The sequence below is a fragment of the Somniosus microcephalus genome, chromosome 1, assembly GCF_052327205.1.
Source record: "Somniosus microcephalus isolate GS21.2 chromosome 1, FLI_Smic_1.0, whole genome shotgun sequence".
Classification (NCBI taxonomy): domain Eukaryota; kingdom Metazoa; phylum Chordata; class Chondrichthyes; order Squaliformes; family Somniosidae; genus Somniosus; species Somniosus microcephalus.
The window spans coordinates 433,650,661-433,665,346 of record NC_140987.1 but is presented as its reverse complement, the minus strand read 5'-3'; the positions used below and the strand labels follow the sequence as shown (position 1 = coordinate 433,665,346).

General features: G+C 46.6%; 1 protein-coding gene across 1 annotated transcript in view; it reads right to left on the bottom strand.

Annotated features, from left to right (window-relative positions):
- Nucleotides 1-14,686, bottom strand: part of LOC147125296 (phosphatidylinositol 3,4,5-trisphosphate 5-phosphatase 2A-like) — a 168,968-nt gene that overhangs the window by 21,651 nt on the left and 132,631 nt on the right. Inside the window, exons 17-19 of the mRNA XM_086000790.1 lie at nucleotides 9,307-9,395; nucleotides 3,743-3,824; nucleotides 836-925 (exon numbers count right to left, since the gene is read on the bottom strand). Coding sequence (XP_085856916.1) covers nucleotides 836-925; nucleotides 3,743-3,824; nucleotides 9,307-9,395 — 261 coding nt within the window. The remainder of the gene's footprint in view (nucleotides 1-835; nucleotides 926-3,742; nucleotides 3,825-9,306; nucleotides 9,396-14,686) is intronic.

The following is a 14,686-nucleotide window of genomic DNA, read 5'->3' as shown; positions in this document are numbered from 1 at the left end:
CTTTTGCACCCCTCCAACCCCCGCAGACCCACTGCTCGCCTCGGTGACCCTGGTGGGGTTTCCTGACGTCGAGAAGCTCGTGCCTCTCCTGGAGAAATGGGGATAATCCTCTTAACTGCCTGTTAACTACCTGTTAACAGGCAATTAAGTGGCTGTAAGCCCCTTCCCGCCTCCAGGAGACGGGATCCGGCGCGGGTCGGCTACCCGCCTTCTGGCAAGATGGCACGGAGGCGGGTTGGGGGCGGGATGGGCACTCGCCCCCAGATTCTGCCATTTTCTCGGCAGTCCCGCCTCCATACCCGCCTCCCCAGGGCTGGCAAGATCGCACCCATAGTCTCTTCTGATATGTACTCTATCCCTCTCCTTATGCACCCCGCTATCTTACTTGCCCCTTTTTAATGCAACCAAGTACTGGGAGGAGTAAAGCTCCCTTGGCTCTGACTCAACAATGTGCCAACTGGAGAAAGCATCCCCATATTGCACCACTGTAGCATTTCCATAATCCCACATCTCTCTGATGTGCCAATGACAATTTTTAACCAACTATTACCAATTTTCTTCTGTGGACTCATGCCAACTTGGCTGCCTATGCACCCATTTTGAGACTGTCCCAAATGCATTTCACAGCCAGAAGAAACTTTCATTCCATCACTCTGACCTAGATTTGTATCCAGATGCAAGAGATGAAAGACCAGTGTATAACCCACAGTAATGTCACCCAGACCCTCCAACTCAGTCACTCTTTAGATTATCTGTTCAGCTCCACTTGTGGAGCTATTCATGAAACCCCATTGCTGGGCACAGCATGTCCTGTGCACCACTTGGTTCGTCTTACCTTTTTTAGACACAAACTGGGACGTTACTCCAATTTCAAATGTGGAAAAGACAGGAGAGTGGTCACTGGTCATGATATCATCTGTGCAGCCTGCGGAAAAGTAAAAGAGCATGAATACGAGGAAATGAAATGTTACGCTTTAGGTTCTCCTGAGACACTGCGTGGCAGAATTCTGCTTTTATCATACGACGGTGTGGTGAGTAATATCCAGCCTCAAATGGGAAGCTAATATTGTGTTTATTATAACAGCTACTAAAATCACTTTGTCAAATTAAACCAATGTCCCTTAGCTCTGTGTCCAATAAGTCGATCACGTCCCTAAATCAGTGTTTGTTTAAGGTGACACTGGCTCCAAGATTCCGATCTGGGGCCAGGGCGCAGAGTGGGCAAAGCCCCTAACAGGGGCCGAACTTTGGGGTGGAACCCAGTGCTACTGGGATTGCACCCCATGCAAAGTGCTGCTTTCAATTCCGGTGAAGGGAAGCGAGCGACTCTTCCACCCTCGCCCCCTACGTTCAAAGGGAGTGTCTGAGGAGTTCACAGGCCACCCTGAGAATTCTGCCCAGTATGCCATTATAGGGCCTCAGCAGAACGCTCGTCAGATGAGAGGAGGCACTGAGGGGCTTGGGAAGGGCCAAGAAGGTGTCAAGACAAAGGTAATTGATCCGGGAGAAGATCGATTACCTTTATTAACAGAACCTATGGCTTTCAGCATCTGGAAATAGAAAAGCTGCCAAATTTTTTTGGCTCAGGAAAGACCTCTAGCAGAACATTAAAAACACGATAAGAACATAAGAAATGACAGCGGCGGACCATTCTGCTTTTTAGCGGTGGACTGGGCCAGGTATCAGTAAAGCAACCTTACAGGCATGTCGCATGACAAAGAAGCAATATCCAAATTGACAAATCACCCTAACTCCAAAAAGCTCACGTGCACAGAGGTGCCAATGATCCGAGTGCCCGGAGCTCATTACCTCCTTAAATCCCACAGTCTGCTGCCTCGAGAACCAATTTTGCTAGGATTCACCTAACGGGTTGGGCAATGGGCGGAACCTCCGCTTTCTGTTGTTAAGATCGCATTGGAGTCCTAATTGCATCATAGGACTCCGATTTGCAGGCCGTTAATGAGGCTCCGCCTGCCTCTAGCGGAAGCCTGGGCCCACTGGACACTGCGCACTGTTAAAATGGCAGCAGGCACAAAGTAAGCGGCAATGGGCTGGTAAGTACACCCGCTCGATTTTTACCCCTCATGCGTCCTGTCCCTGCCCAGTGGGGGATAAAATTCCCCTGCTAGTGTTCCAATTCTGAATGGGGTCAGCGGACAGCAATCTTTTAGCCCCTATTTATTTGGAGCTGAATAATCCCCATGTATTTCACATCTTGTAGGTTTCACTCCATTGATCTCAGTTCCTTCATCGAATAGTTTTGCACAAACTCTGAATCCAACCTTGATGTTTCAAATCCTATTTATTGGTATTTACAAACTGTACCACTTAGTGTGGTGATTTCTGGTTTATTGTTAGGTTTCTCCGCTTTAAAGTGGCATCATTGGACCTCCTGGTTTGTTTAAGTCCGTGACTCAAATGCTTGTTATTAAATGCATAATTATCATTAAAGATGTTTTAATTATCAATTTAAAAACCAGGGCCTAGAAATTCATTAAGGCGCTGCCAGCTTTGCGGCCAGTTACCGCCTAAAGAGGGCTTGTGCGGCAAAAATGAGTTTGCACTGATATTCAGCGCAGCGGTATTGGCGGCGGTAGCTGTTAGCGCTGCGCCGGCACCGATGACGTCATCGGTGTGCGCAGTGCCCCGGTTCCGCCCCGAAACCGGCCCGATCCCCATATTTAGTAGCGGCCGCCTCCTCCGAAGCGGCCGCAAACAGCGACCAAAAAATGGGGCCATGCTGTAGCCTTAGTGGGGCGCTTTAAAGGAGAAGGTGCGGCCGGCCGCTTTTTCGGCGGCCGCCTGCCCGCACCTCCTTCCCCGGCCTCCTCCACCACCGCCCCCCCCGCGGCATTGCCGGCTGCTTTCCGCGAACCCGGCACTTCTCCGTGGTGCCGGGCTCATTTGCCGGCACTCTCCAGCGGCGATCTCCCCGTTGCAGGCAGCTCCCCCTTAAGAGAAGGAGGAGGCCTGCAGTACCGCAGCCTGCCGCTCCGCAGCGGCTGGCGCAGCGGCGCCAAGAGCGCTGAAATTCAGTGTCAGCGCCCCAAGCGGAGGCGGGCACACCCTGGTATAGCGCCCGGTTCCGATTTGGGGCGCTAACACTGAATATCTGACGATCGCTAATGGCTCCCCGCCCAGCGCTAACTTTTGGGCGCGAGCGAGCTGGCCGCCCCAAAGTGAATTTCTAGGCCCAGGACTTTTTGGGGAGATTTGCAGAATCTACTTTTTACGCCAGAATCAGTGGTTGTGGGGGGGTGGGGGAATTGAACCCCCGAACAATTCAGGTGAATTCAGAGAAAATGAGTAGAAATTAGTATTTATTTGGAACATTGTTCAAATTCATGAAAACCAGCACGGGGCTAAAAAAGGCACAATTAAGCTAGGTGACACCCCACAATTATTTAAACAGTTCACAAATCTCACTTTAATTAACCTCAATGCCAGCTGAAAAAATTCTGACAAGCAGCAGTTGTGTTAAACTACAAGGTTTGTTCATTTTAAATCTTGGATGTGGTCAAGTTTGTGAAATGTTTTCTCAGCATCAGCTGAGCTGGGTGGGACTCTAAGGATGCGAGGAGCAGCACTGCACAAATCTGAAAAGTTGATGCAGTGCATTTTCCAAAACTCAGTAGGTGATATGCATTTGCTCAGGTCGCAGTGAGGATTTGCTTCTAGCTTTGCTTTGTTGTCCCAAGCTGCAAAAGAACAATTTGTTTCAATAATAAATGGGTATACTCACCATATGAAGTACAATGAATATATGTCTGTGGGTAGGATTTCCACAGGACCCTATCACACCAAGAAGGTACATTTATTCTCACCTATAATATAGACAAAGAGCAAAGATATGACTAACAATAAGCCTGAAGATCACCACAACTGATGTTAAACTGATGGATCTGTAGTTACTTGGGCTACGATTTCCCCCACCTCGGCGGGTCCGGTGCGGCCGGGGTCGGTGGCAGGTTGTGACCCTGCTGCTGGCTCCAGCCTGCTGTCCAAAGTCATCTTACGCTGACTGGGCTTATAAAGCCCGCCCAGCGCATTTCTCGGCCAAATGAAGGAGGCGGGTCTGATGACGTCACTTGATTTTTTTTAAACTTAGTTTATGGGATGTTGGCGTCGCTGGCAAGGCCAGCATTTATTGCCCAGCCCTAAATGCCCCTGAGAAGGTGGTGGTGAGCTGCCTTCTTGAACCGCTGCAGTCCATGTGGTGAAGGTACTCCCACAGTGCCGTTAGGGAGGGATTTCCAGGATTTTGACCCAGCGATGATGAAGGATCGGCGATATACTTCTAAGTCAGGATGGTGTGTGACTTGGAGGGGAACTTGGAGGTGGTGGTGTTACCATGTGCCTGCTGCCCTTGTCCTTCTAAGTGGAAGAGGTCACGGGTTTGGGAGGTGCTGCCGAAGAAGCCTTGGCGAGTTGCTGCAGTGCATCTTGTAGATGGTACACACTGCAGCCATGGTACGCCAGTGGTGGAGAGAGGGAATGTTTAAGGTGGTGGATGGGGTGCCAATCAAGCGGGCTGCTTTGTCCTGGATGGTTTCGAGCTTCGTGAGTGTTGTTGGAGCTGCACTCATCCAGGCAAGTGGAGAGTATTCCATCACACTCCTTAGTTGTGCCTTGTAGATGGAAAGGCTTTGGGGAGTCAAGAGGTGAGACAGTCGCCGCAGAATACCTAGCCTCTGACCTGCTCTTGTTGCCACAGTATTTATGTGGCTGGTCCAGTTAAGTTTCTGGTCAATGGTGACCCCCAGGATGTTGATGGTGGGGGATTCGGTAATACTGTTGAATGTCATGGGGAGGTGGTTAGACTCTCACTTGTTGGAGATAGTCATTGCCTGGCACTTCTGTGGCGCGAATGTTACCTGCCACTTATCAGCGCAAGCCTAAACATCATCCACGTCCTGTTGCATGCGGGCACACACTGCTTCATTATCTGTGGAGTTGCGAATGGCACTGAACACTGTGCAGTCATCAGCGAACATCCCCATTTCTGACCTTATGTTGGAGGGAAGGTCATTGATGAAGCAGCTGAAGATGGTTGGGCCTAGGACACTGCCCTGAGGAACTCCTGCAGAGATGTCCTGGGGCTGTGATGATTGACCTTCAACCACCACAACCATCTTCCTTTGTGCTAGGTATGACTCCAGCCAGCGGAGAGTTTCCCCCCCCTGCCCCCGATTCCCATTGACTTCAGTTTTACTAGGGCCTCTTGATGCCACACTTGGTCAAATGCTGCCTTGATGTCAAGGGCAGTCACTCTCACCTCACCTCTGGAATTCAGCTCCTTTGTCCATGTTTGGACCAAGGCTGTAATGAGGTCGGGAGCCGAATGGTCTTGGCGGAACCCAAACTGGGCATCAGTGAGCTGGTTATTGGTGAGTAAGTGCTGCCTGATAGCACTGTCGATGACACCTTCCATCACTTTGCTGATGATTGAGAGTAGACTGATGGGGCGGTAATTGGCCGGATTGGATTTGTCCTGCTTTTTGTGGACAGGACATACCTGGGCAGTTTTCCTCATTGTTGGATAGATGCCAGTGTTGTAGCTGTACTGGAACAGCTTGGCTAGAGGCGCAGCTAGTTCTGGAGCACAAGTCTTCAGCACAATAGCCGGGATCTTGTCGGGGCCCATGGCCTTTGTTGTATCCAGTGTGCTCAGCCGTTTCTTGATATCACGTGGAGTGAATCGAATTGATGACATGTCATCAACCGATTTTGACAGTTGTGCTGTCAGTGTTCTACAGCATTGAGGTACTGGAAACACTGACAAGCACTGCACAGAGGTGCACGGCTGCATCCAGGCTCACCTATTACTCCCTCCATATGCACATGGAGGTTCTTTTCCCTTCCAAGAGGCAGAGGAGACCTCCCCAGGAGATCAACGCAGCCTGGTTGCACATTGCACAGGAGGGCACAAGAAGGGATGTCGTTAGGAGGATCAGGCTGCAAAGGTGCAAGCCTTTCAATGATCTCAGCAGATCACGAAACGTTTCTGCAAAGCCATACTCAACCTCATCCTGCTGTGCCACTCATCACATCCCCATCACTCTGCCTTCCCCACCCTACTCCTGCACATTGTTACTCACACCAACTTACCTTGCACCTCCACCCATCCCTCTCTATCTACATTATCACTTCCCCATCTCACTAGCCACCCCTCATACTCACCCTCATCCTAGTCCAATCATACCAACTAACAACACTCAAGGGTAGGCGCTTGGATGTTTTAGCCAATGTTCATGTGAAGTTTCTGTTAATGTGCTGTCAAACATGGAAATCTTTATTTTCAACACTTTGCATTCTTGGACAGATTTCCGTGCACCTTTGGAAGTGGCTTAGTGAGTTGCAATGAATGGTGAGACATAACGGTACCGCAATGCTGATGAGTGTGAAAGGAATGGCTTGGGCATTGTAGGGATGCTTTAAGGTTTTGGTGTGATGAGGCCATCCCTGGCATCCCGGGCAGCAATGTGGTTGGGTGCTGATGCCCTCTGTCCTGTGCAGCATCAGTTGATTGTGGAAACGGTTGGTGTTGTTGTTGGTGCTGCTGGTGTGCCTGGTGCTGCTGGTGTTGGGGCTGATTGTGGTGGGATTCTGAGGACCAAAGTGAGATAGTTTCAAGGGCACTGATGCTGATGAAATAGATGGCAGGTGAGGTTGAGATGACAGAAGCGATCTGTCAATGGTGAGAGAGGTTGTTCCAATGAGGTGACACTGGATACAGAGCTAGCTACAAACACTTGCAAGCTGCATAAAGCTCAATCTGTCTTCCAAATGCAGTAAGCAACAGCTTCTAACCTTGGAAAGTGAAGACCTATGAAATGGGAGCTTTTATAGAACATTTGCAGCTGTCAAGTTAGTAAATCATCCCATGCTGACACAACTCCCAACCTCCTTACCTGAAGTGATCCCCAAGCAGCGGGAAAGCTGTGGGCGAACTCTTAAAATCTAAAGGTGAGCTTAAAATAGTTTTAAGTGCCTGTTAACAAGCGCTTAATCATCTAAATTGCCTCCCCCGCCGTTTGGCGTCAGGTCTGTTCAGCAATGACAGACCCGACATCTGGGAGACTAGCGTGACAGCGGGTTGACAGCGGGTTCCCTACCTGGTCAAAAAATAAATTCCCACCCGGCCCGCCACCAAACACACCTGCTAACTCGCCGAAAAATTCCCCCCTTGGTTTCTCCCTCCCTTCCTTAAATAATGGTGTGACATTTGTGACTTACCAATCAAAAGGCATAATTCCTGAATCTAGAGAGCTTTGGAAAATTAGAACTAACACATGTACAATTTCCTTACCTATTTCTTTTAATACTCTGGGGTGGAAAACATCAGGTCCTGGCAACTTTCCTCCCTTAAGTCCCATTATTTTCTCCATTATCTTTTTTTTACCAATATTAAATCTACAGAGTACCTCTCCCCTTGACCTATCTTTAGGTTCCCTTGTACCACTGGTATTTCATTCTCTTTCCCCACTGTGAAAACAGATACAAAGTACTCATTTAACAAGTCTGCCATTTCCTTATTGTCCATTATGGTCTTGCCTACACCTATCTTTAATGGGCCCACAGTCCCTTTACCACTCTCTTTCTCAATATATTTACATAAGCCTTTGCTGTAACTTTGATGTGCTTTGCAACACTTTTTCCACCCATTATTACATTTTTTGTATACCTTTGTTGCTTTTTAAAGCTCTCACAGCCTGCTGGATTTCTGTTGGTCTTGCATTTGTGTTAAGTTTTTTCTTTTAGCTTAATGTTGTCTCTTATCTCATTTGTTGACTACACAAGTGGAGCTTTTGCCTTTTAGGGTTATATATTGGTTTTGTATCATACCAAAAACTTCTTTGACTACTTCATACTGTTTGTCCGTAGGTTTACCCGGTAACAATCCAGCCCAGTTTACTGTAGTCAGTTCATTTCTTATCCCTTCAAAGTTTGCCTTGCTTAAATTTAAAACCTTAGTCTGAGACTATCCATTCTCCCTCTCAAACCTAATATTAATTCAATCATATTCTGGCCACTATTTGCAAGATGTTCCCTTACCGACAGATTGCTAACTAATTCTGGTTTGTTACTTATCACTAAATCTAATATAACCTGTTCTCTTGTCAGTTCTAAAACAACATTGACTTCAGTGGAGGGTAAAATCAAGCGGGGTGGAAAACTAGCATTGCACCCAACCCAGACAGTTTCCTGACAGGGTTGGGGGGGGGGCGGTGGGGTGGAGTTGGGTTAAAATTGCCCCCATAGTGTTCTAGAAAACTGCCTCGAATACATTCCAGAAATTGATTACCTTTACTACGTGAGCTGTTCTGCTTCTCCCATTCAATGTGAAAGTTAAAATCTCCCATTAGAACCACGTTGCTGTTGCTGCATACAGGAAACTCTTTTTTATCCGGCACCGACAGGACCGGCGTGGTGCCGGTTGATCAAAAAGTCCGGATTAGAGAGAGGTATACTTACTAAGGTACGAGAGCCCCGTACACGGCCACAGATCCAGGCGTCCCTGTTGCATGGCAACAGGTGCAGGAACCCCTGTTACACGGCCACAGATCCAGGAACCCCGGTTACACGGCCACTAATATGAAGTAAAACTTACCTGAACCTACTCCTGAATTTTGCCGGTTAAGAGAGATTTCCGGTTATTTAGGTACTGGTAAAAAGAGAGTTTCCTGTACTTAGCAGATCTCTGTATTTATATACAATAGCAAAATACTGCGGATGCTGGAAATCTGTTTCTCTCTCCACGGATGCTGCCTGACCTGCTGAGTATTTCCAGCATTTTCTGTTGTTATTTCTGTATTTATATATCCTCACCACTACATCTGGAGGTCTGTAGACAATTACTACCAGAGTCTTGCATCCTTTGCTGTTCCTTAACTCTACCCAATAGTGGCTCCACTTCCTGATCACCCTTACTGAAATCCCTTCTTTCTACTGCTGTAATTGTGTTTTATCAATATTGGTACTCCCAGTCCTTTCCCAATTTCCCTGTCCTTTCTAAAGATCCTATAGCCTGGAATATTTAGCTCCCGATCAGGCCCAGCTTGCAGCCAGGTCTCTGTTATGGCTACTACATCGTACCCTTGAAGCTGAATTTGTTCTTCAAACTCACTTGTTTTATTTGTTATGCTACGTGGAACTCTTATTTGGGTAGCTGTCCCCGTGCTGCCCTTATGCTCTGTTGGTCTTTTTCTCACGTTTTTTTGACTTATCGTGTGAGCGGTGTATTTGTGCAGGGAAGGAGAATGGAAGGGAGGAAATTAGGAAAATAAACTGCCTGATGTCACTTACCCCAGTGGTTTTGTGCTTCTGCCATGAGTAAATGTCTCTGGTGTTTCGTTCATATCGATAGGTAGGAGGGAAAGTGATTTCTTCCTCATCTGTCACATGCGGAAAAGAAGATTGAGAACACAATGCCACAAGTGCAGAGTCTGTGTCCAATATGTAACAATGGTAGGGTTAATGGTTCAGGTCTACGACCCTTCATCATCGACCTGAAACCTTCACCCTACCATAATTCAGACATATTTTTCTTTATGTTTCATTATGTAATTATGGTGTCTAGTTTAACAACATTAAGGTACATTGTTATACTGTACAAGATAATCATTGCCCAAAGTACTCAAAGCAATGAGGCATATACTGTACATGGTAAAATAACATACAGTATACATTATGCAAATGTTTCCATTTATACAGTGATCAATATATGTCCTAAATTAATATAAAAGTTTCACATCACACATGAAGACAAATGAAATTTGTACTGGTAAAATGTGCCCTTTGTATAGTTGCTGCACCCACTGAAGGTATGAGACAAATTAATACGAGAAGTCTCCATCACTCCTTCCAAAACTCTTAACTCTCTATAAAGCCCAAATCCATATCTGGGACAGTCTTCTAATACCTATCTTATATGTCTGGACAGGATACAAGAAAAAGCTTGTCTGATAATCTCCAGCCTCTCTCACAACTCTTCTCATCTCGCTCTACTTTATCAATACTTAGGATGATCCTCTGCAGCATCCTTTACGTTCCTTCCAAGCACCACATAAAGCATCCTATAACTGGCTTCCCCCCACCCCACACCCCTCCCCCCACATCCTCACTGTGTTGAAAATAACTAATCGTAATGTCCTGCTCGAACTTCATGGGCTGGATTTTGATTGAGTAGGCATGTAGGAGGCGGGATTACAACTTTCGAGGTTGTAGTCCCGCCTCCATCGAGTTGTGGCCAACCCACGCGATTTTCACTTGATTGACCTTGTTGAGTCCACCCAGCGGGCTCAGGCGGCCAATTAAGGGCAACTCGGCAACAGGTGACGTCACAGATTGACATTTCATCTGTCAAAAGCTTTTGACAGATGAAATATCAGCGTTTGACAGCTCTTTGAAGCTGTCAAACACTGACAATCTGTACTCCAAGTTAATTCCTCCCTCTCAGGCTGATTTAGAGATCTCTCCAGAACAGAAAACTGAATGCTGCAACTTTTGACAGCTCGCGGCCATTCTGCTTTCTGTGCCGGTGAGATGTAAAGGTAAGTAAATGTAAGTAAAACTTCTTTAAACACTTTACACACACCAAACACACTTACCTCTGAACTCACGCACCCATCACTTACCTGAGCACCGGACATCTCGACCCCTCCAAGCCCTTCAGCCCGACGGTCCACCTCGCTAACTTGGCGTGGTTTGGAGCCGTCGGGAATCCCACACTTCAGCAATAAAAATAGGGATTAGGCTAAAAACTGCCTGTTAACTACCTGTTAACAGGCAGTTAATTGGCACTAATCCCCTTCCCGCCTCGGGGAGGCGGCTCCCAGCACAGGTCGGGTATCCGCCTCCTTTGAAATTGGCATGGAGGCGGGTTGGGGGCGGGATGGGTTCGTGCCCCCCGATTTCGAGATTTTAACCCCCCACATGCCTCCGATCCCGCCTCCACGGCCCAATGAAAATCCTGCCCGATATTTGCCAAGATCTCAAAACTGTAGCGCTCCTTAATTCCCTCAGTCTTTCCTTCCTCCTACAATCAACAGGCATTTAGAACATAAGCTACTTTCACATAACCACAATTTCCTGATTTACTACATTTTTTCCATGCATTTAAAAAAAATTTTAAATGGCTTTGGCTCTTCAAATAGGATTCTCCCTGGAAAAAAATGAATTTTACTATGTAGAAACATAGAAACATAGAAGATAGGAGCAGGAATAGGCCATTCGGCCCCTCGAGCCTGCTCCGCCATTCAATGAGATCATGGCTGATCATCCAAATTCAGTACCCTGTCCCTGCCTTCTCCCCATATCCCTTGATCCCTTTAGCCTTAAGAAATATATCCAACTCTTTCTTGAATATATTTAATGAACTAGCCTCCACCGCCCTCTGTGGCAGAGAATTCCACAGGTTCACCACTCTCCGGGTGAAGAAATTCCTCCTCATTTCAGTCCTAAATGGCTTACCCCTTATCCTTAGACTATGACCCCTGGTTCTGGACTCCCCGGCCATCGGAAACATCCTTCCTGCATCTTGTCTGTCCAGGCCTGACAGAATTTTATAGGTTTCGATGAGATCTCCTCGCAATCTTCTAAACTCCAGTGAGTATAAGCCCAATCGACACAATCTCTCCTCATACGTCATTCCTGCCATCCCAGGTATCAGCCTGGTGAATCTTCGCTGCACTCCTTCCATGGCAAGAACGTCCTTCCTCAGGTAAGGCGACCAAAACTGCACACAATACTCAAGGTGCGGTCTCACCAAGGCCCTGTACAACTGTAGCAAGACATCCTTGTTGCTGTACTCGAACCCTCTTGCTACGAAGGCCAACATACCATTTGCCTTCTTAACCGCCTGCTGCACCTGCATGCTTACCTTCAGCGACTGGTGCACAAGAACACCCAGGTCTCTTTGCACTTCCCCTTCTCCCAATCTATTGCCATTCAAATAATAATCTGCCTTCCTGTTTTTGCCACCAAAGTGGATAACCTCACATTTATCCACATTATAGTGCATTTGCCATGTTTCTGCCCAATCACCCAACCTGTCCAAATCGTACTGGAGTTTCACGACATCCTCCTCACAGCTTACCCTCCCACCCAGCTTTGTGTCGTCTGCAAATTTGGAGATATTACATCAAATTCCCTCGTCCAGATCATTTATATATATTGTGAACAGCTGAGGTCCTAGGACTGATCCTTGCGGTACCCCACTAGTCACTGCCTGCCACTCGGAAAGCGACCCGTTTATTCCAACTCTTTGCTTTCTGTCCGCCAACCAGTTCTCTATCCAAGTCAGTACCTTGCCCCCAATCCCATGTGCCTTCATTTTGCACGCTAATCTCTTATGTGGGACCTTATCGAAAGCCTTCTGAAAGTCCAAATACACCACATCCACTGGTTCTCACTTATCTATTTTACCAGTTACATCCTCAAAAAATTCCAGTAGATTAGTCAAGCATGATTTACCTTTTGTAAATCCATGTTGACTTTGTCCAATCCTGTCGCTGCTTTCCAAGTGCTCTGCTATTACATCTTTTATAATAGACTCTAGCATTTTCCCCAGTACCGATGTCAGGCTTACCGGTCTATAATTCCCCCTTTTTCTCTACCACCTTTTTTGAATAGTGGGGTAACATTAGCTACCCTCCAATCCATGGGTACTGTTCCAGAGTCTATCGAGTCCTGGAAGATGACCAGCAATGCATCTACTATTTCTAGGGCCACTTCCTTAAGTACCCTGGGATGTAGATTATCAGGCCCTGGGGATTTATCGGCCTTCAGTCCCATCAATTTTCCAAACACCATTTCCCTACAAATACTGATTTCTTTCAGTTCCATCCTTTCATCAGACCCTATGTTCCCCGGCATCTCTGGGAGGTTATTTGTGTCCTCCTTTGTGAAGACAGGACCAAAGTATGAATTTAGTTGGTCTTCCATTTCTGTTTCCCATTATAAATTCCCCTGATTCTGACTGCAAGGGACCTACGCTTGACTTCACCAATCTTTTTCTCTGCACATAGCTATAAAAGCTTTTACAGTCAGTTTTTATGTTCCCAGCTAGCTTACTCTCATATTCTATTTTCCCTTTCTTAATTAATCCCTTTGTCCTCCTTTGTTGAATCCTAAACTGCTCCCAATCCTCAGGACTATTGCTTTTTCTGGCCAATTTATATGTCCTCTCCTTGGATCTTATGCTATCCCTAATTTCCTTTGTTAGCCACGGTTGAGTCACCTTTTTTGTTTTATTTTTATGCCAAACTGGGATGAACAAATTCTGTAGCTCATCCATTCGGTCTTTGAATGTTTGCCATTGCCTATCCACCGTCAACCCTTTGAGTGCCATTCCTACCCAACTCGCTCCTCAGACCATCGTAGTTTCCTTTATTTAAATTGAGGACCCTAGTCTCTGAGTCAACTACTTCATTCTCCATCTTAATGAAGAATTCGATTATATTATGATCGCTCCAACCCAAGGGGCCGCGTACAACAAGATTGCTAATTAATCCTTTCTCGTTACATAATACCCAGTCTAAGATGGCCTGATCTCTGGTTGGTTCCTCGACATATTGGCCCAGGACACCATCCCGTAAACACTCCAGGAATTCCTCCTCCACAGTATTGTTACTAATTTGGTTGGCCCAATCTATATGTAGGTTAAAGTCACCCATGATGACTGCCGTGCCCTTATTGCACGCTTCTTTAATTTCCCTTTTAATGCCATCCCCAACCTCTGCCTTACTGTTGGGAGGTCTATATACCACTCCCACTAATGTTTTTTCCCCTTAGTATTTCTCAATTCCACCCATACAGATTCCATATCATCAGAGCTAATATCTTTCATTACAATTATGTTAATCCCTTCTTTAACCAGTAATGCTACCCCACCTCCCTTTCCTTTTTGCCTATCTTTCCTGAATATCGAATACCCCTGGATGTTGAGTTCCCAGTCTTGGCCATCCTTGAGCCACGTTTCCGTAATCCCAACCAAATCATATTCATTTACCTCTATTTGCGCAGCCAATTTGTCCACCTTATTACAAATGCTCCTCGCATTAAGACACAAAGCCTTCAGGCTTGTTTTTTTAATGCTCTTAGACCTATTAGAATTATTATTTACTGTGGCCACGTTTGATTTAAACCGTTGATTTCTCTGACTGCCAGTTTTGTTTTTCTCCTTCCTATCTTTTGCTTTTATCCCTGTTTCCCTTTCCTCTGTCTCCCTGCTCAGGTTCCCAACCCCCTGCCATTTTAGTTTAAACCCCCCCGAACAGTGCTAGCAAACCTCCCCGCAAGGATATTTGTCCCGTTCTGGTTCAGGTGCAACCCGTCCGACTTGTACAAGTCCCACCTTCCCCAGAAGCAGGCCCAGTGATCCAGGTGCATAAACCACCCTTTGCCGCTCTGAACCACTCCTTAAAATGCGATTCTGAGAGGGCTTGACAGGGTAGATGCTGAGAGGTTGTTTCCCCTGACTGGAGAGTCTAGAACCAGGGGGCATTATCCATTTAGGACTTAGATGAGGAGAAATGTCTTCACTCAGAGGATAGTGAATCTTTGGAATTCTCTACCCCAGAGGGCTGTGGATGCTGAGTCGTTGAGTATATTCAAGACAGAGATCGATAGATTTTTGGACGCTGAGGGAATCAAGGGATATGGGGATCAGGCGGGAAAGTGGAGT